Source organism: Moschus berezovskii, chromosome 2 (genome assembly GCF_049115385.1).
Source record: "Moschus berezovskii isolate FMDL1 chromosome 2, NW_MosBer_1.0, whole genome shotgun sequence".
Taxonomy (NCBI): Eukaryota; Metazoa; Chordata; class Mammalia; order Artiodactyla; family Moschidae; genus Moschus; species Moschus berezovskii.
In genome coordinates this window covers 65,375,151-65,397,855 of record NC_142461.1, presented here as the reverse complement: position 1 = coordinate 65,397,855, position 22,705 = coordinate 65,375,151, and the positions used below count along the sequence as shown (strand labels likewise).

General features: G+C 36.8%; 1 protein-coding gene across 4 annotated transcripts in view; it reads left to right on the top strand.

Moving 5' to 3' along the window:
• Positions 1 to 17,043, top strand: part of PTPN4 (protein tyrosine phosphatase non-receptor type 4) — a 201,382-nt gene extending 184,339 nt beyond the window's left edge. For all 4 annotated transcript variants that reach the window (XM_055398840.2, XM_055398841.2, XM_055398842.2 and 1 more), the window contains 2 exons: positions 2,030 to 2,165; positions 10,018 to 17,043. In XM_055398840.2, coding sequence (XP_055254815.2) covers positions 2,030 to 2,165; positions 10,018 to 10,104 — 223 coding nt within the window. In that variant the 3' untranslated portion in view covers positions 10,105 to 17,043. The remainder of the gene's footprint in view (positions 1 to 2,029; positions 2,166 to 10,017) is intronic.
• The last annotated feature ends 5,662 nt before the right edge of the window (positions 17,044 to 22,705 follow it).

Genomic DNA, 22,705 nt, shown 5'->3' with positions numbered 1-22,705 from the left:
ATTGCAGTTTCAGCTTTAGCATCAGTCCTTCCAATGAACACCCAGGATCGATATCCCTTATAATGGACTGGTTGGATCTCCTTGCAGTCCAAGGGACTCTCAAGTGTCTTCTCCAGCACCACAGTTCAAAAGCATCAATTCTTCGGCGATCAGCTTTCTTCACAGTCCAACTCTCACATCCATACATGACCATGGGAAAAACCATAGCCTAGACTAGATGGACCTTTGTTGGCAAAGTAATGTCTCTGCTTTTTAATATATTATCAAGGTTGGTCATAACTTTCCTTCCAAGGAGCAAGCGTCTTTTAATTTCATGGCTGCAATCAGCATCTGCAGTGATTTTGGAGCCCAAAAAAATTTGACACTGTTTCCACTGTTTTTCCATCTATTTCCCATGAAGTGATGGGACCAGATGCCATGATCTTTGTTTTCTGAATGTTGAGCTTCAAGCCAACCTTTTCACTCTCCTCTTTCACTTTCATCAAGAGGCTTTTGAGTTCCTCTTCACTTTCTGCCATAAGGGTAGTGTCATCAGCATATCTGAGGTTATTGATATTTCTCCCAGCAATCTTGATTCCAGCTTGTGCTTCTTCCAGCCCAGCGTTCCTCATGATGTACTCTGCATATAAGTTAAATAAGCAGGGTGACAATATACAGCCTTGACGCACTCCTTTTCCTATTTGGAACCAGTCTGTTGTTCCATGTACAGTTCTGACTCTTGCTTCCTGACCTGCATACAGGTTTCTCAAGAGGCAGGTCAGGTGGTCTGGTATTCCCATCTCTTTCAGAATGTTCCACAGTTTATTGTGATCCACACAGTCAAAGGCTTTGGCATAGTCAATGAAGCAGAAATAGATGCTCTTCTGGAACTCTTGCTTTCTCCATGATCCAGCAGATGTTGGCAATTTGATCTCTGGTGCCTCTGCTTTTTCTAAAACCTGCTTGAACATAGATTTGATGAAATAACAATATTGTAAGAATTAGATTGTATCTTAAGGTTCGCATTTCCCCCTCCAGCAAGGTACTCCTCCTGGCCCCTCCTAAGACCTTTGATTGGCATTTCACCTCCTTGGAGTCAGTTCAGTTCAGTTCAGTTCAGCTGCCCAGTCATGTCTGACTCTTTACAACCCCACGGGCTGCAACACACCAGGTTTCCCTGTCCATCACCAACTCCCGGCACTTACCCAAAGTCATGTCCATTGAGTCAGTGATGACTCCACCCAATACTACCTCAGGATGTGCCACTTGCAGGAGCTCCAAGTAAGCAGTAGCAGACACCCTCCTTCCTTTTAGATTCAGGTGCTCATCTGCCCTCAAGGGACTCACTGCCACAGACCCAGAGATTAGGAGCCAGGGATTATTTTCTCCTTCTCCTTGTTATTTCTGTTAATAAGTGATTTGATTCAGAGGATGTTTTAAGGTATCTCTTTATCCTTATACTTTCCAGCACTTTTTAAGAGCATACTTTCACATCCATCAAAACAGATTGTAGACCAGTCATTTGAGAGGCAGATGACAGGAATGGTGGGCACATTTGGCTGTTGTATATCGTTAGTTCTCAATAGCTACAGAATGCTTCACAAAGTTGTTCTGAACTACGTCAGTGGTAAAGTTTAATGAAAATTAAATTTGGCTTTAAAAGCTAATTTTGTGAGTGTTTTAGTTGTAGTTTTTTTTTTGTTAATGATTTATTATTGTAATTCTCTTATTTTGCATTTTAAAACTGTTATGTCACTAATCTTCTATACCTTGTTCAGATTTTAAAAACGGAAATGTAATAATGCTTTTAAAGTTGTATATTTGCAACAGTGGGAGAGGGGTGGTTACAAACCATTTAATCTGTATTAAGTGAAATTTTTTTGTTGTTTTCAAAATAGTTTCCAGTTGCCTTCCCACTTTTGTTAATATAAAATATTAAAATCAAGTTGTTCTTCTACTGTAATATGATTCAGTTCTATAAGTTTCTGCACAAAAGGCATAATATATTTAGCAGAACAGTAAGACTTTGCCCCATATTTGTCCTTTTTAGTGCTGGGATTGGAAGAACTGGGGTTCTTATTACTATGGAAACAGCCATGTGTCTCATTGAATGCAATCAGCCTGTTTATCCACTAGATATTGTGAGAACAATGAGAGATCAGCGAGCCATGATGATCCAAACTCCTGTAAGTACTACATACCTCATATGTAAGTGTATATTCTCAACGTAATGGTTTTTTGTTATCAGTGTATGTTCCAAACTATACTTTTCTCTTTTTAATTCTCTTCCAGGAGGTAATAAACCTAGCATAGGGATTGGCAGATACTGTCCATGAGCCCAGCCTGGCCCGCCACTTGTGTTTATAAATAAAGTTTTATTGGAAACAGCCACAGCTATGTATTTGTATATCATCTGTGGCTGCTTTCACATTACAGTAGCGGAGCTGAAAAGTTGCAGCAGGCCACCATGTGATTGCAAAACCAAAAATGTTTGCTATCTGGTCTTTTACAGAAAATGTTTACTGATACTACCCTCGCTTGCTAGTTCTTGACTGTTTCAACAGGTGCAGAGGAGCAGCTTATCCTGTGTTACTTAGTCAAATGCAATGCTGAGAACGATAGTGTCCCTAGACTGGAGAATCTCGATAGACCTGCTTTCTGTGAAACGGCTGTGGGGAAATTGCCTCTCTTTTTTCCATAAGAACTTAAATTGTAACAGCAAAAAATCATAGAAATTAAGCTATTAACTTTCTGTATTCTATAATGACTCTGAATTATGTTCTAAGAATCAAAAGAAGAATCATGGAATTTTAAAGTTGATATTATGATTATTTTTTATATTAAGCCATTGTGGAATGTTTGCATTGTTGGCAGCATTAAGGTTACTCAAGTGAACTGACCTATGTTGTCTAATAAATGCCTGCTATATTATTAGCATTTAATTATAGAGAATTTCAAACATACACAGAAACGAACAATGTAATGTACTGAACACTGTTGCATACTCAGCCCTGGCATTGGCCATCATGTTTTCTTTATATGGCTTCATATTCTCCTCATATTTGAAGCAAACCCTGGACACCATATCATTTTGTCTATACGTATTTCAGTATGTTTCTCTAAAAGATGAGGAGTATTTTTCCTTCTAAATAAAACTGTAATACCATTATGACACCAAATTATAATTAACAATAATTCTCTAATATTAGCAATAGCCAGTATTCAGATTTCCAGTTGTTTCATATTAATCATGTCTTCTCAAATTTTGAAATAGCTTTATATGATAAACGTGCCATAAAATTCACCTTTATAACAAATGTTCAGTTCACTGGTTTTTAGTATATCATGGTGTTTGGCAACTATCATTGCTATCTAGTTTTAGCACATTTTCATCACTCCAAAAAAGGTACCCTGTACCCATTTTTCCTAGTATCTTCCCCAGCCTTCCCCAACCTAGTCCTAGGCAACTGTTAATCTACTTTCTATTTCCATAGGTTTGCCTATTCTGGACCATTCATGTGAATGGAGTCATATAATTTGATCTTTTATAATTGACTTCTTTTAATTAGCATAATATTAGAAGGATATACATTCTATAGTATAATCTGTACTTCATTCCTTTTTCACTGAATAGATACATATTCTTTTGGATTGTTTCCACTTTTCGACTATTGTGAATAATGATACCATAAGCATTTGTATATATGTTTTTGTGTGGAAATGTTTTCATTTCTCTTGGGTATATATTCAGGAGTGAAATTGCTGGGTCATGTGAGGAACCGTTCCAAGCAGATGTACCATTTTGCAGTCCCCTGGCAGTATGTGAGCGTTCGGTTTTCTCCACATCATTGTCATTATCTTTTTTTTATTTTAGCCATCCTGCTAAATATAAAGTGGTATCTTATTGTGGTTTTGATTTGCATTTCTTTAGTAAGTAATGATTCATGTGGTCATTTATCTGTATCTTTGTTCAAGAAATATCCAGGTCTTTTGCCTGTTCTGCAGTTTGGGTTTTTGTTTTATCATTGAATTGTTAAGAGTTCTTTATATTTTCTAAATAAAGTCTCTTATAGATCTGTGATTTGCAAATGTTTTATAATGTTCTTTCACTTTCTTAATTAATTTGAAGCACAAATTTTTAAAATTTTGATTGTCTAGTTTTATCTTCTTTTTAATCACATTTGGTGTCATAGCTAAGGAATCACAGCCTAATTTCAAATCACAAAGATTTATCCCTCCCTTTTCTTTCAAGAGTTTTATAGTTTAGGTCTCACATTTAGGTGTCTGATACATTTTGAGTTAATATTTACATATGGTTTGAGGTAGCGTTCTAACTTGATTCTTCTCTGTATGGACCTCCAGTTGTCTCAGCCCCATTTGTTGAAAAAAATCTTCTTTCCTCACGAATTGTTTCTGGGTCTCTTGTCAAAAATCAGTTGACCACAAATACAAGTGTTTATTTCTGGAGTTTCAGTTGTAGTCCATTGATTTTTATGTCTGTTCTTATGTTAATACCACACTGTCTTGAATACTAAAAATTTATAATAAATTTTGAAGTCAGGAAATCTGGATCTTGAAACTTTGTTTTTTTCAAGACTGTTTTAGCTGTTCTAGGTCCCTTGCATTTCCATATGAGCATTAGAAACAGTTTGTCCTCTCTTCAAAAAAAGCAAGATAGGGATTGCATTAAATGTATAGATCATTTTGCAGAATGTTGCCATTTTAATAATCCATGTTCAAAAGCATGAACACAAAATGTCTTTCCATTTATATATGTCTTCATTGATTTTCTTCAGCAGTATTTTGTAGTTTTCAATGTGCAAATCTTGTACTTCTTTTTGTTAAATGTGTTCTTAAGTTTTTTAATCTTTTTGGTCATATTGTACGTGGACTTGTCTTCTTAATTTTGTTTTAGGACTACTCATTGCTTAAATATAGAAATAAGCTGGTTTTGTATATAGACCATGTAGCCTGCAGCCTTGCTGAAACCATTTTTTAACTCAATTTTTTGTATGTGTGAAAGTAGATTCCTTAAGATTCTCTCTATATAAAATTGTGTAACTTGCAAATATAGTTTAGTTCTTCCTTTCCAATATAGGTATGGTTTTCTTTTTATCTCATTTTGTATCTTCTCTTCATCTTGCCCAAGGGCCCTGGCAAGAACCTCCAGTATAGTGTTAAGTAGAAGTGATGAAACTAGACATTCTTGTCTTGTTCCTGGCCTTAAAAGACAACTTTCTGTTTTCTGCCACTAAGTATCATGTTAGTCATGGATTTTTCATTAATGCTTTTTTATCAAATTGAGAAGGTTCCCTCTCACTAGTTTATTGAGTGGTCTCATGACAAAAGGGTGTTCAGTTTTGTCAAATGCCTTTTCTGTATCTGTCGAGATCATGTGGTTTGTGTCTTACTCTATTAATATAGTGTATTAGATTGATTAATTTTTGAATGCTAAACTTACCTTGCATTCCTGAGATAAATCTTACTTAGACATGGTATATAATTCTCTTTGTGTTGCTTGACTTGATTTGCTAGTATTTTCTTAAAGTTTTTATATCCATATCCATACATAATAGATTTATTTTTAATTGTTGTAAAATACAGAACACAAAATTTACCATCTTGACCATTTTTAAATGTACAGTTCAGTAGTGCTAAGTATATTCACACTGTTGTATAACCAATCACTAAAACTTCTTCATCTTGCAAAACTAAAACTCTGTACCCATTAAACTATGACTCTCCATTTTCCTCACTTCCAGTCCTTTGGCAGCCACCATTCTATTTCTGTTTCTGTGAATATGACTGCTCTTTATGCATCATATACATGGAATCATACATATATGATTTTGCAATTGGCTTATTTCACTGAGCATAATATGCTCAAGGCTCATCCATGTTGTGTGGCAGAATTTCCTTTCTTTTTAAAGCTGAAAAATACTTCATAGTATGTGTATACCACATTTTGCTTATCCTTTTATCCATTATTGGACTTTTTTTTATTTTCACCTTTTGTTGTTGTTCAGTTGCTAAGTCATGTTCAACTCTTGTAACCCCATGGACTGAAGCACGCCAGGCTCTCCTGTCCTTCACTATCTCCCAGAATTTGCTCAAACTCATGTCTATTGAGTTAGTGATGCTACTTTTAGGTTTTACTGATTAATGTTGCTGTGAGCATGAGTGTCTCATGAATGTGAGCATGAGTGTCTTTTAGACACTGCTTTCAGTCTTTTAAGATATATACCCAGAAGTTAAATTGCTGGATAAGGCAATGCCAACGAATGCTCAAACTACCGCACAATTGCACTCATCTCACACGCTAGTAAAGTCATGCTCAAAATTCTCCAAGCCAGGCTTTAGCAATACATGAACCATGGACTTCCAGATGTTCAAGCTGGTTTTAGAAAAGGCAGAAGAACCAGAGATCAAATTGCCAACATCCGCTGGATCATGGAAAAAGCAAGAGAGTTCCAGAAAAACATCTATTTCTGCTTTATTGACTATGCCAAAACCTTTGACTGTGTGGATCACAATAAACTGTGGAACATTCTGAAAGAGCTGGGAATACTAGACCACCTGACCTGCCTCTTGAGAAACCTGTATGCAGGTCAGGAAGCAAGAGTCAGAACTGGACATGGAACAACAGACTGGTTCCAAATAGGAAAAGGAGTACGTCAAGGCTGTATATTGTCACCCTGCTTATTTAACTTACGTGCAGAGTACATCATGAGGAACGCTGGGCTGGAAGAAGCACAGGCTGGAATCAAGATTGCCGGGAAAAATATCAATAACCTCAGATATGCAGATGACACTCTCCCTTATGGCAGAAAGTAAAGAGGAACTAAAAAGCTTCTTGATGAAAGTGAAAGAGGAGAGTGAAAAAGTTGGCTTAAAGCTCAACATTCAGAAAACTAAGATCATGGCATCTGGTCCCATCACTTCATGGGAAATAGATGGGGAAACAGTGTCAGACTTTATTTTTTTGGGCTCCAAAATCACTGCGGATACTGATTGCAGCCATGAAATTAAAAGACGCTTACTCCTTGGAAGGAAAGTTATGACCAACCTAGATAGCATATTAAAAAGCAGAGACATTACTTTGCCAACCAAGGTCCGTCTAGTCAAGGCTATGGTTTTCCCCGTGGTCATGTATGGATGTGAGAGTTGGACTGTGAAGAAAGCTGAGCGCCGAAGAATTGATGCTTTTGAACTGTGGTGTTGGAGAAGACTCTTGAGAATCCCTTGGACTGCAAGGAGATCCAACCAGTCCATCCTAAAGGAGATCAGTCCTGGGTGTTCATTGGAAGGACTGATGCTAAAGCTGAAACTCCAATACTTTGGCCACCTCATGTGAAGAGATGACTCATTGAAAAAGACCCTGATATTGGGAGGGATTGGGGGCAGGAGGAGAAGGGGACGACAGAGAATGAGATGGCTGGATGGTATCCCCGACTCAATGGACATGAGTTTGAGTGAACTCCGGGAGTTGGTGATGGACAGGGAGGCCTGGTGTGCTGTGATTCATGGTGTCGCAAAGAGTCGGACACGACTGAGCGACTGAACTGAACTGACTGAACATACATAACAAGTTTTTGATTTTGTTCTTACAGTTTGTGTAAAGTCAGGATTCAAATATGGTCCACATATTTTGATTGGTCTTTGTCTCCTAAACCTCTTCTAATCTGTATCTTCCTACCTCTCTCTCTTTTTTGGCTGCACTGGGTCTTTGTTGCTTTTGTGCAGGCTTTCTCTAGTTGTGGCGAGCTGGGGCTACTCTTTGGTGCAGCGAATGAGCTTCTCATTGCAGGGACTTCTTGTCGAGGAGCACAGGCTTTAGGCGCTCTGCCTTCAGTAGTTGCAGCACGTGGGCTCTGGAGTGCGGGCTCAGTAATTGTGGCGCACTGACTTAGTTGCTCCACATGTGAAATCATCCCAGACTAGGGATCAAACACATGTTCCCTGCATTGGCAGGTGGATTCTTATCCACTGTGCCACCAGAGAAGTCCAATCTCTCTTCTTTTATCTTGCAGTTTATTTGATGAGCAAACCAGGGTGTTTGTGCTACATGTTTTCCCATAGTCTAGGTTTTTTTGGTTGCATTCTAGACAGAACAAGGTGGTATTCTCTGTCTTATCTGGTAAATGGATCTGTAGCCTATAGCACCTTCAATGGTGTTATGTTCTTCCTTCAAGAGGCACATGATGTGCCTGCCTTCCTTTTGTGATGGTAGCAGCTTTGGGTGATCAGTGTGTGCATCATTTATCCATTTGGCTTGCAAAATGGTGATATTCTATTATTCCTTTTTTTAATTTATTAGTTGGAATGCTTCTTTAAAAGAGAATCTTCTCATCTGCTGTTTGGTTAACTGGTGATACAGTCTGCATAGGAAAGGCAAGATAAATACTTGATGCTTTCCCTTTATTTACAAGTTTTTAATGTAATGAATTGGTTCATTGGCCTCTCCCAGTGGAAACCGCTTACTTTTGTTTGTTTTGGTATTGATTTGAATTTATGTATTTAAACATATGTGATATGTTCCAACCCATTGCAGTTATTTTTCTTTAATATGCATAATTTATTCCATTTTTGATTCCTGGGAGACTGTTTATTCTAGCTCCTGAGCCTTTATGTCAAGAGCTGGTGACTTTGATAGCTTATTTGCTATCAGTATAGATGTCCAGCTTGTACATTTCTTGTCCCAGACTTAGCATTAGTAATTTCTCCATAAAGTCCTGGTCCTTTTTATTGGGGAATTATTTTAGGAACCACCTTCTGAGCACTAGGGATTTTTATTGCTTCTGGGTAAATGTTAGTATGTGTCTCTGGAAATCTTTGGTTGCCAGAAGAGGGAAAACAAACTTATCACGAGTTAATACTGGTGCTTCCGCTACAGATTCAGACCACAGTATTTTCACTTACCATTTTCTACTTAACATCTTTGTCCATTTTCTTAAGTAGAGTGTAGGTTCTCCATGGTACTGGAAATGGAAGACGTAGCATGTCACAAGTACTCATTTGTTTTATTCCTCAGTACCCAACAAAGTCTCAGAATAACAAAGCTAACACCACAAACAGTATGATTACCAAAAAGAATTTTCAGTTATTTTCCACAGTTATTTTGTTTTGGAATATATATTTTACAAAAGATATATAGTCAAATTACTGTTTCAGAGTCCTTTGAAATAGCTCCTTTCTGTGTGGTTATGCCATCAACTAGATACATACACGGATATGTTTTTTATTTTCAGTTTATAGAGGCTTTTAAAATTCATATTCTAATTATGGAGTGTCTTTACATGATTCCAAAGTGAAATTTATGAAAGAAGGAAGTATATTCAATAAAGTCTAATCTCTATCTCTCTCCTTCACCCTGTTGACTCCTTTCCTTATAGGAAGCCATTAAAAAAAAATTTATCCTTACTTCACTGTTTTCTTACACATTGCGTTAGGTACATATTTATATACCTGTCCCATTTCTCTTATAAAGATAAAATATGCATTTTTCTCTGTCTTGCCTTTTTCTACTTAGCAAAATATCCTAGAATCATTCTATAACATTCTGTAGACTTTTTTCCATTTCATAGTACCCACTGTGAGAATGTATCAGATTACTGACCAAGCCCTTTACTGATGACAGTTTGAATTGTTTCTACTTTTTTGTTTTTATAAATCTGCAGTGAATAGCCTCATTTATGAATAAATATTTTCAATTTCTTTTTCTAGTTTATCTTTTGGATAGAGTCCTAGAAGTGGGATTGCTGGGTCAATAGGTAAATTAATGTAATTTTGTTAGATGTTGCCAAGTGTCCACCCATAGGGCTTATAGTATTGTATATTCCTATTAGCAATGTATGAGTGAGTTTTGCCAACAAAATATGTTGTCAAACTTTTTTTGCCAGTCTTAGTGAAAAATTATGTATCCGTAAAGTTTTACTTTGTATTTCTTGTATAAGTAAGCCACTTGAGATGTTTGTCTTTTTTGTCTGTTTCTTTTCTAATCTTTCTGATCAAGTCTTTCTTTTATATTTTATTTTTCAGAGTCAGTACAGATTTGTATGTGAAGCTATCTTGAAAGTTTATGAAGAAGGATTTGTTAAACCTTTAACAACGTCATCAAATAAATAAGAAAGCAAAGGTCTGGGAAATGTATTGGAAGTTGCTTTCCATTATAGTCACTGTGCCATAACACTGTTCACAGGAAATGGCATCTAAACAGACGAAAAAAAAAGAAGAACTAACAAAAACTGAAAACTTCAGCACTGTTGCACTTTATGTTTTAAAGAAAAAGTCACTCTCTCAAAATCTATAATTCATGTGTTTGAAGACTATTTCATTCTTTGCTCCAAACAAATAGTGAATAACTGAGTATGTTCAGGGTAATTTATGACATCTTGTGGTGGTGCCATGCCGTCCCCTTCTGGTATAATTGCCACAAACAAGGCTCAGAATTCTCAGCATCTCTGTTGTATACCTGTATCTTGAAAGCAAAAAGCATTCAACATCAGGAGTCAGCTCTGGTGTCTCCCAGTGATTCGTGTTCTTACTATACTGATGACCAGATATTACTTTTAAATGTTAGCAATATCATTCTCAATATTAGCCAATACACTGCCTATGGATGCAGCACATCTTCCCCTACACTCCCCCTATAGAGACCTGCTGTTTGGAAGAAGAAAGTGGAATTTGCTTTTCCCAGGAAATGCTGCACATTGTCCATTTACCAGCATCTTATAGAAAGTATAAATATGAATCTACAAATTTTCTTGAATTTAACAATGTAACTTACATTTATCATAAGGTTGGCTTATTCCAAATCATGTGATTTCACATACTTGATGTAAAGAAATGCATGCATTGTGTCTTAACCCCTTAAGTGCCTTGCGACGTCTTTGTATGTCTAATGAAAAGGCACTCCTTTGACCCTACTAGGAGGTATGTATGTATATTGTACATTTACAGTTTTATGCATTTTGAATCAGTTCACCATTTTTAAAATGGCTTCTCGTATTGAGAGTTATGCAGTCAAAGGAGGGTAATGAAATTCTGTTTCTTACTCAATTCCTGTATTTTGCCACAAGAAGCCAAAATATTTGTGACCTACTGAGTGAGTACTCTGCTGCTGTGGAATTATTCAAAACCTGCACATTCCTTTCCTAAGGGACAGGGGTTACAGTTTAGCAGCTGAAGTTAAAAGATGCTTTATTCTTCAAATTTCATATTTATTTTACCCCTCCCTTTAGAAATGGCACCTAATATACACTTTGAAGTTAAACATATGAATAAGCTAAAGTTAAAGCAGCTAATTGTGACTTGTTTCTATCACTAACTAAATTATCCCTTTTTAGCATTCATTTCAGTTCTTGTCAAGCTTTGTTCACACTGGTCTGTTGATTGGGATACTAAAAACAAGGAATAAAATGTTATTGAGTTATTTCTAAATGTAATCCCTCAACAGCTAAGATGAGGACTTTCTTGTCATTTTGTGTACAATTAAATTACTCCAATTTATATATACTTACTAAGTTATAAGCATGTTAATATGGAGAGTTTTGATTGTCCAGCCTGATGGAGGACCTGATAAGAGTGTGTATATTATCCTCTTCAGGTTTTTTCATTGTTTTTTTTTTTTAAGTCCTCAGAGAGATAGAACTTTAAAATTATCCAGTTTTAATATAAGTGGGAATTTTCTCAGCTATTGAAATGTTACATTACAGAATTGCTTTATATGGATTATGGTTAAAACAGATTCGTTTACTAGTGGTTTCTGAATATTTCTGTATAGTCTTGATAAAATTTACAGTTGAATGGTAGATATTTTGGAACGTCATTTAGTGTGAGCGGGAAGATGTACGTTTTTAAGTCTTTGGTATAATCTAAATGATGTTATTTCAAATATTAAAAATCCATAATAGTAAATCTTAGGAAGTTAAGTCCTAAACATTAATAGCCAAAATACCAAATACATTGTTGTATTAAAATATTTTACTTTTTTTTTAAAGAGAAAAGTAAGCATAACCTTTATGTCAAAGTCTAATTCTTATATCTATTTCTGAATTTCACAGTCAAGACAGTATAAGATAGTAAATAGCTACACAGTCTTAATTGAACATTCCATTCTCTGCCAACAGATAGGTGTGATTTAGACTGCTGTATGACATCATGGTAAGGTGAAATGTGAAAAAGTAAAATGTTGGGAGTCTACATAATTAGTAAATGTTTTGGCAGTTTTTTACCTGAATTAAAAAGAAAACCTATCCTAACTATATGGACAGAATATGACAACCATAGACAAAGAGGTAAAGTTGTATAGATGTAAGCAGATCTTGGTGTCATGTTTTTTGACTTAGGGTTACATTTACACTTTGGAAAGTAACTAATCATTTGTTGGCAATGAGCACTGCTGCCTTTGTAAATCATTAATGCCAGTTTTTAAATGATAATATATTAAAAATTTTTAATTACCTTTAAATTTCTCATATATGAATTTTTCTTCTGAGAGCTACACCCTGTCAGTATTTTTATGTACAGAAAATATCCTTTTTCAAAGACATATTAGGATCTTAAATTATCCCTACAGCTTTTTAAAGTAAGCGTTTCTAGTTATGATTCCCTGTTCACCTAACAAATAAGAGTTTATGCCTGATATTTTTTGGCCATGCCTTGGGATCTTTGTTCCCCAACCAGGGATCAAACCCATGTGCATGGCAGTGAAAGCGCCAAGTCCTAACCACTGGACTTCCAGGGGACTCCCTGCCTGGGAATGTTTTTGTTCTGTTCATCAAAAGTAGAGTTCTAGAAATAATCCCAGTTTTCATACACTTAGTAGTTCTAGGTTCCATTCATATCAATGTAATAGTGTGTGACAAAAATGCCAAATTCCTTGTATCTAAACTACTCCCCTCTCCAGCAGCCAACCCTACCTCCCCCAAACAACCAACACATGCGAGAAATCAATGTTGCTATTCTCACAACTGGAAATAGGTACTGGTGAATCAAAGGACTTTTGTAAATGCTAAGAATGTTTATAAAAAACCTTGCCTCTAGTTCAGGATGGTTTTACCGTGTTCTTTTTAGGTGTTGTGTTGAGCATCTGACTTGTGTCAGCACTGTGTACAAAGGTTGAGGAATATTCTGGAATAGACTGCATTCATAAGAAGAACACTTAGTATTTATTAAATCAATGCATAATTCAAAATAAAGGCAGAGTAAATAGCATAAGAATTCACTTCCTTTGTACACCCTGCTGGCACAAGTAGGAGGGTGGAAAGGGTTGACCATGTTGATTTTAATAAGAGTAAAGAGAAAATTTATATATAAAAACTGACTTCGAGTGTATAAAAATATGTTAAGCCATTATGACAGTTGCTTGAAGGTTTCAAGTACTAGTATATACACAAAGAAATGTTTTATGCGATTATGCATTTGTGTGTTTTACCAAGGCTGATACTAACAGGGGTAAAGGATTATGTTAACTATGGGTGTTGTTTATAATCTGTTGGCAGGTGATTAGCCAGGTCTAAGCAGCTATTTCGGAGAAGGCAATGGCAAGCCACTCCAGTACTCTTGCCTAGAAAATCCCATGGATGGAGCAGCCTGGTAGGCTGCAGTCCATGGGGTCGCTAAGGGTTGGACCCGACTGAGCGACTTCACTTTCACTTTTCACTTTCACACATTGGAGAAGGAAATGGCAACCCACTCCAGTGTTCTTGCCTGGAGAATCCCAGGGACGGGGGAGCCTGGTGGGCTTCCATCTATGGGGTCACACAGAGTCGGACATGACTGAAGTGACTTAGCAGCAGCAGCAAGCAGCTATTTGAACAAAAGTCTCCCGTCTCCACTAGAAGTATCACAACCTGAGAGCTGAAAGAAACTTGAAAGATTTTATCAAGGCTCACCTTCTATTACTATAGGTAACGTGTGAATATCATAAATTCTTGTGAAGTTTAGTCTATTTCAGCGTAAGAATTATACTCAGACAGTATTTTTACTTAATATAGAAAACAAGTAGGCTATAAAAAGCAATCTGATTAGGGCCACACTCTGTCTGCTTGTCATGCTTCCCTGATTAAACAATAGCTTTTTTCAAGTATTTGGGCTGATGTACATGCAGTGTGAAAACATTCTAAAAAATGCAAATTAGAAGACTGATTTTTAAAAGCACTTGAAACATAGAACGAAGATTTTGAATGTGTGTCCACATAAATAATTTATGTTCATAATGTGAACATGTAGAATTAAAGCATTTATATTTGTTTTATAATCTTAAATCAGGAAGGGAGAAGGAAATAAGGATTTTTAACAATGTTCTGTGTAATATCTATGTTTTGAATATTTAAAGATATTCTGATGGTAAGGTTGCCAAAGTAGTTTTGAATTCATAAAAATTATTTATACCACAATAATGTGGGATATGTTTACACCTCTTTTATTTTGTAGTAATTATTTTATAGTTCTGATCAATTTGCATTTAAGTCATTTACATTAAGGTAAATATTTGTTGGAACAAATACCTTTTAATAATACAAGAGAAAGATAAATCGTGCCACAACTTCTGTATGTAAACGGCCACATCAACAAAGTAACTGCTTTATATTAATATAGCTTATTGCTTCTCATGTTTGCTTCGGCTAGCCAACTACAGTTTCTGCAACCATTTTTTTCCCCTGGTGTTCCCTCTAAGTAAAATACCTATGTTTTTAAAACCCACTGGATTAATTTTATCAAGTATCAGAATTACTGATCTGTTGGCAAAGTTTTATTGGTGTCTCAGTGTGATCACAAAACAGCTGTAGCAACTGTTTTATAAAGTTTTTAGAGAATTGTATAGCTCCAAAGGAATTTGTATAATAGCAAAATTTATTTGAGGGCTAACTGCTAATAGGCAACTTCAGCAATTTTACAGAGAGCTCATGAAGTTAATCTCAAAATTGTACTTTTGGGGATTAACTTACTTTACAATATCTACAACTATTTTCAACACAACGTTTTACTGTACACAGACTTCATTTTTCTCAGTGGCAATTCCTACAATAAGCCTTACAATGTTATCAAAAACAAGCCCTATTTCAGTGAGAAATGAGACATTTTATTTTTATAATCTGGGTGAAATTGTTGTGGGTAGACACCAAATAGTTATTTCTGTTCCCATATCTAAATTTGCTGCTACGTATTTGTATGTTTTTTCTACAGTTTATTGTTGATTTCTAAAGTTTTGTGGTCATTGTTATCTTTATTGTCGTAATCTAAGCTGATTGGGCAGCCAGGGGTACTAGGGTACAGTCCATCAATGCTGACTAGGCAGGGTTCAATGAATAAATAAGTAAACCATTTTTGTTTTTTTAATTTACAAAGTGAAAGGTATTAGCAATATTGCAAGTTTAAGACTATAGTTTTAGGAGGAGGTTCTAATGTGTTCCTAAAACCAGTACAAGAATGAAAATGTTTGAAAGCCTTGTTTTGCTCATAGAAAGTTTCAGTTAAACACTGTAGAATTTTCCTACCTGTTGTTGTGTAAATGATATAGAAAATATTTTTCTATGGACAAAAGATTGAAACTGTTAACTTCTTTTGCTTTGTTCTTTAAAAAGGAAAAAAAAATGGTATTTGTATGTCTTTCATGCTGTAAAGAAATGAATGTATCTTTCAAATGTTACTAGAATTAAGACTTGATCTTAAGGGTAAGGATACGCTTTGTTTTAAAAAAGTTAGCAAGGAATTGAAAAGTAAAGAAAGAGTGTTTCCCATTTCATTATACAAAATGCAATTTTAGAAGAAAATGTCACTTCACTTTCTTTGTAAACAATGATCATTATTGAAGCATATTTCAATATTTCAAATACCTTCTTTTTCACTTTGCTTTGTGTTAGCTCTAGAATAGAAATTTTCCAAAAATTGTGTGCATACTGTTTTTAAGTATAAAATCATTAAATTGTAGACTTCTGGAGTGTGGGGAAATATGTGTGTGTGAGAGTAAGCGTTCTGCTGCATGTGTTTACTGTGAAGGAACGTTCTCAGACTTCATCACTGTCTCAGCCACAGATGAGGACAGCAGTCTGAGTATGTGACTTCAGTGAAGCCAGAAAACTGTGGCTAACAGTCGCCACAGTAAATTGGTGCAAAGGCCCTGACAGATAGTTTGTTTTTTATTTTCAGTGTTTTGGACAGGTAAAACCACTGAGCCCAACTTTGACCTATAGCAGTGGTGTCTTATATGGCTGAGAGTTTATTAATTTAGCTGAACAGAAGACAAAATAGCCCTACATTTTAAACCAACAGGCATGATTAATTTGTTCAACAATTTCTTTTGAAAGGTAGTATTTGTTATTCATCATTCACTGAGCTTGACTTAGGGGGGCCTTCATTATTTGGGCTCCTACTTCCATTTCTCCAAGGTAAAAAAGGTTTTTTAACTTCCATTTTTATTAGAGTCTTTGTGATGTAATATTTTCCTTCATTAACTTTTGCTAGAGTTGTTAAAAGATTAATATCAGGCCCCCTCAACCCTGAGAGTTTCCAAAATTTAGAAGATAATCTGATAATCTTAACTAAAATGTCACATTGCTCCATGAAATTATCACCATAAAATCATTAAGGAGACTCAGCCCTACATCTTAGGCCAAAATAGGTTCTGATTTGTGGTTTCCCTAAATTCACTGTAGGCACACTTGAACCCATTTTACCTTTTACTAAAAGAAGCTTCTTCATTTCTATTCCATTTTTTGCCATCCCTTCAGCTAGTTGACAAGATTACTCATGCTTTCTTGTATCCAGTAGAGTAGGTCATATTTCATTGCTGAAATTGATTTCTTGAATTTCAAATAGCACTTTATTTCAAGCTTACTACTGACTTAATTTATACATTTAAAGATAAAATTTATCCTAGAGTCTTGTAAATATGGAAAAATATAACATTAGCATGTAGAGCTCATTGGATTAGACCCACATTTAAATGCTTTACAATGATCTCTTGATCATTTGATATTTAAAAGGTAACTTGTGTGATTTTAGCTTTGCCACTCTTCTGTAATTTATTTGGTACAATAAAGGCTACCCAGTTGACAGTCTTGCTGGACTCTGAGTTCTCTCAGCTAGCTTCAGCAACATTTGGTTCACTAAAATCATTCTGCTTTGCATTTTTGTACATTACATGATGAACACCTGGAATCATTTGTTTTGTTTTGAGTTGTACTTAGGCGTTAAGTCAGTGCTTCACCACCATTAAGTTGAAAGGGGCGAAGTTCTGACACTTCGTATACATGTTGAAGGGCAAGATTTAAGAGACTAAAAGTTTACATTAAGCTGTTTTCCTTTTCTGTCATTAGAGTATTAGTGCTTACGCAAATAAAAACTGTCCAGCCCGGTGTTCCAACAGCATCAGGTTGTTGCAGTTACATCCCATGTTGTAATCTTTTCAAATAAGAAAAGCTAGTCTTTATTTTCTACAGTGTAGGCTTAATTTTAGGACATACAGTTTATGATAGACTCATAAGTGATATTTTTAAGTAGTAGTTTTTAAAATAATATTTCTATGTAGAGTGTTTTAATTTGGGATTTTTTTTCTTGTAACAGGTGCTATATGTAAATATGAAGGGCAAAAAGTCACCTAGTTAAAAGTCTAGTTAATTTTCTAATTAGATTATGATTTTACATTGTTTGCTGCCATTTCACGTTTGGTTGTACTGAACTAGTAGCTAAATGGGATTAGCCCCTTAACTTTTGAAATTCTCTTTCCCCATTTCACAAAAATACCTCTTTCCATGTGGTTTCCCTTAATTAGGAGACAAAGAATCATAGAGTTCATTTAAAATCTCTAAACTTGAATTTGGTCAACACTGGGTTATTTGAAATCATCACTATGCATTCTATGCATTTGTCACTGCAGCTTACTGTGTGCTTGAAAGACCTTGTGGATTTGTCTTAATTTCTGTGAAAAATGAGAATTCCTGCAATGAATTTCATGTACTGACAGCAAACAGGATAAAAATGTTGATTTGCATTGATACTGTTTAACCCTGAAAGCAGTTTATGTGAAATGCAGTCATTATACGTATTTTCTTGGCCATAATTCATTTTGACTGAGAAATAGGTGTTCAGGTTCAACATGAAAAAACTCTAGCTGTGACTTTAAATTGTTCAACTGCAAAATAAAGATGTGCTTTAGTAATTTAAGTATAAGAGTTTTAAAGATTATTTTATGGGAGTTTTCATTGTTGGGCTTTTCAAACAATGGTTCTTTTCATTATTGGGTGGTCACAGACTAGGAGAATGCTAAGTGCAAAATTTATTTCTAGAATTACTGATGTCGTGGTTGTGTTTGCAGGTGAGTGGATGAGTCAGGAACTAAAAGGGGTTTAGAAGATTAAAGCATGTCTGATGAGACACTCCTTCTTCACTGGCCACTGCTGGATTCCTCTCTTCTCCCAGCACTAGCCTCTCTGCTCTGGTATTCCTACCATAAGACTTTGTCAGTCAAAGTGAAAGTGAAGTCGCTCAGTCGTGTCCGACTCTGCAACCCCATGGACTGCAGCCTCCCAGGCTTCTCCGTCCATGGGATTTTCCAGGCATGAGTACTGGAGTGGGTTGCCATTTCCTTCAGTCACGGTTCAGTTCAGTTCAGTTCAGTCGCTTAGTCGTGTCCGACTCTTTGCGACCCCATGAACTACAGCACGCCAGTCACGGTAAATGACTTTTTGTGTCTGAGGTCCACTTGCCTAAGTACATTTAGGTATGCCATTTCTCATCTATAAAAAAATTTCTTGGAGAAAATTAACATTTAATTTTATATCTAGAAATAAAGTGAAAGTGTTAGTCGTTCAGTCGTGTCTGACTCTTTGTGACCCCATGGACTGTAGCCCACCAGGCTCCTCTGTCCACGGGATTCTCCAGGCAAGAATACTGGATTGGGGGTAGTCATTCCTTTCACCAGGGAATCTTCCTGATCCAGGGATTGAATCCAGGTTTTCCACATTGCAGGCAGATTCTTTACTATCTGAGCCACCTGGGCAAAAGTAAATGCCATGCCTCTTTTCTTACATGCATAATACTAAAGCTTTAAATAGTATAATGAAGACCCATGAGGAGTTATGAAAGCCTCTGTCCCATACCTTTGCCAGGGGATCTTCCCAACCCGAGTCTCCTGCATTGCAGGTGGATTCTTTACCACTGAGCCACTGGGGAAGCCTGCCCCTAAGAATAGTCCCTCTCAAATCAATGGCAAATTCTGTTAATTTCTTGTCTTCTAGTGGAAAATATTGCACAAGTATTTGTGTGTACATGTACATTTTGTTACATGTACACACAAATACTTGTGTACATGTACATTTTGTTATGGAGAAGGAAATGGCAACCCACTCCAGTGTTCTTGCCTGGAGAATCCCAGGGACGGCAGAGCCTGGTCGGCTGCCGTCTATGGGGTCTCACAGAGTCGGACATGACTAAGGCGACTTGGCGGCGGTGGCGGTGGCGTACATTTTGTTAAGGCCAAAGGAATTGTACAATATCTTCTGCAGCTTGCTTTTTCATCTTTAAAACATTTCCATATCAACACACTCAGGTCTACTTCATTCTTTATCACTACCTTAACCTCCATCATACAGGTGGATATGCTATAATTTAATTTCTTGATTTGTTTCCGGTTTATACTGTATAAACAGTGCTGCAGTGAACATCTTCAGGCAAGTATTTTCATTAAAAATTTTCAGTCTATGCATAAGGTAAGTTTCTAGCAATAGGATTGTTAAGCCATTGGGCACCTGCATTTTTAAATGTTAGTAATTGCTCTCAGAGAAGATTTTATTAGCTTATGCTTCCACCAAACTTAGGAGAATGTCCGTTTCCCCACATTCTAGTTAAGACTGATATCAAACAATTTATTTGTTCACCTCATACATGAATTGCTATCTTATTTTGACCTACAGTTCACTCATAAAGAGGTTGAATAGATTTTTGTATCTTTATTGATCTCTTTTATTTCTTGTTCTCCAAATTCTTTATTGATATCCTTTGCTCACTTTTATATCAGGTTGTTTAATGTTTATTTATATGAGATGTTGGAAATTAATTAGTCATCTGACAGTCATATATGTTGCAAAATGTTTTTTCTTATAGTGTTCTTTGACTTTATTCTTATTTGGGTCTGGGGGAGGACATGATATTTTTAATACTTTTATAACCAAATGTATGAATCTGCTCTTTTATGACTTCTGAATTGGCATATACTTGCAAAAAGGTTGCTTTAATTCCTACTAATATTCTATCTGTGATGGAAGCTTTCTTAACTAGCATCCAAATAACCTACTCAGTGGTTGTTCATTGGAAGGGCTGATGTTGAAGCTGAAACTCCAATACTTTGGCCACCTGATGCAAAGAGCTGACTCATTTGAAAAGACCCTGATGCTGGGAAAGATTGAGGGCAGGAGGAGGAGGGGACGACAGAGGATGAGATGGTTGGATGGCATCACCAACTCAATGGACATGGGTTGGGTAGACTTCAGCAGTTGGTGACAGACAGGGAGGCCTGGTGTGCTGTGGTTCACGGGGTCGCAAAGAGGCGGACACGAATGAGCAACTGAAATGGAATTGGAACAGAAAAAAGATGATATACTTGGGGTCTGTTTTTTGCAACAAAGACTAAGGGATTATAACTAGGTTCAAACATTAACATGTTCTCAGAGCTGGTCCTGCACATAGCACTGTGCACATAAGTAGGCTTCAAGATTCACAAAAATCTGTCAGAACTTTTCAAAGCCCCCTCTGGACACCTTACGTAAATGGCATCCCACTCCAGTATTCTTGCCTGGGAAATCCCACAGACAGGAGCCTGGCAGGCTAGAGTCCATGGGGTCGCAAAGAGTCGGACAAAATTGAGCAACTAACATTTATTTAACTGGACATCTTATTCCCAGGTTTTCATTTTGAGCTGTGAGTTAAGTCAACTAACAGTTCTCTGAGGACAGGATTCCTCTGTTCTGCTCCCTCCAGTGGCCCTTTAACTGCTGGTTTTAAGGCTGCAAAGGAACTGGGGAGAGAAGATGAGACTCGGGCCAGTCAAAATGCCATAAAACTCACTGCTCTTACCAAAATTTAGCTCTTTTTCTTGAATAAACACCTGTGGATTGTTGCAAAGCTTTAGTTAATATCCAGAGTTTTTAAAAAGTTAATTCTGACCATGTTTTATTGTTTGGTGGTTGCTGTTCTGAATGAGAGGATTTTCCATGGTTCTTACCAGTTTCATGGACTCTATTTAACCCATTACTTTCAGACTCCTTGTTTTTCAACATATTCACCCGACTGTGTTCTGGTAGACTCTCGTCTGTTGCCAGGAACGAAATCCATCCTTTGAGAATAAAGATTTGCTATCACTGAGAAAACCTAGAAGCCTATGAAGTGGTTACTGCCTAAACAGCCAGCTTCACTTCCCACCACCCTCCCACTGCTTTCTCTGGCATTAACAGTGCTAAGAATGAGGTTCAGTGCCCCTAAAAGGCACATCTTCGACCTTTGTATTTGATCCTCAAAGTTATATTTGAGAATAGCCATTTTACAGGTGAGGAAAGACATCTGTACTGTCTTTCTAGATTCTAAATATGTGTTAATATACGATAATTTGTTTTTCTCAATTCTCCCTTCAAAGGAATTTTGAGGTTTGGTTTACGTAAAATTAAATGAAATCCTCTTACGTATTGAAACAGGTATAGCATCGCTGATTCTAATATCTGAAAGAGACCTCAGGAAGCATCTGTCCTAATTACCTCATTTTATAGATAACTGACACCAGGAAAGACAGGTGCTGTCGTTGTGAATTCAGGGCAGCATGGTCAGTGCTGCTCTTCCTACTGTGTGGTCTCCTAATACCTTCGTGGATCCTGTCACACAGTAGTCACAGGTATGGGGCAGTCATCTAAGGGCTTCCTTATTCAGTGTGTAGCCTGTGAGTGGCTAGTGTCATCAACCGCCAACTTGTGGGTAATGCAGACTCTCAGGTCCCACCCCAGACATAAACCTTGTGACAAAATCTCCAGGTGACTCATGTGCACAGTAACTTCTAGAAGCTCTGTGCCTTGGCTCCACCCCTTTTCTCTCAGTCCAGTCCTGGTTTCACCACTAGGCAAATCTGATGGGAAAATGTTTTCACTTCCGCCTCTCTGTTACTCAATATTATGAACTTGCCTGGAGCCATTCAGGGTTTCCTGAATTTTTTTCCCTAGCAGAATAAACAAGGCGTGTCTACCACCAGATCAGCAGTGCTCTGTTCCAGATAATTCTGAACAAAATGATGCATGAACTATGGATTCATGAAATATGAATGCTCAAGTTTATCGCCCTGACTCTCCAAAAGTGTGGAAAAACCTGACTTTGTGCTTTGGAGGAAGAAGTGATTTGACTTCAGTTTTTGCATGTCCCATCTCTGCACAGCTCTACCCCAACTCTCCCCATTCTTTTAAGGTGTCCTTCATTTAGCCTGTGTGGCTAATACTTTAGTATGAATTAGTTTAAGGTCTTACTCCTGCCAGGAATACTTGCAGAGAGAGGAAGGGTGAACTTGCAGACATGAGATTCTGGCTCAGGAAAGACTTAGCTGAATAAAGGAAGCCATGCAAGTACATGAAACCAGGTCCAGGCTACAGACCCTGCTACACTCCTGACCCCACCTCTGCCACTGACTGTGCATAAGTACCTTTGTTCCTTGGACAGTAACATTTACATTGTATGTAGTGTTGTGTGCTTC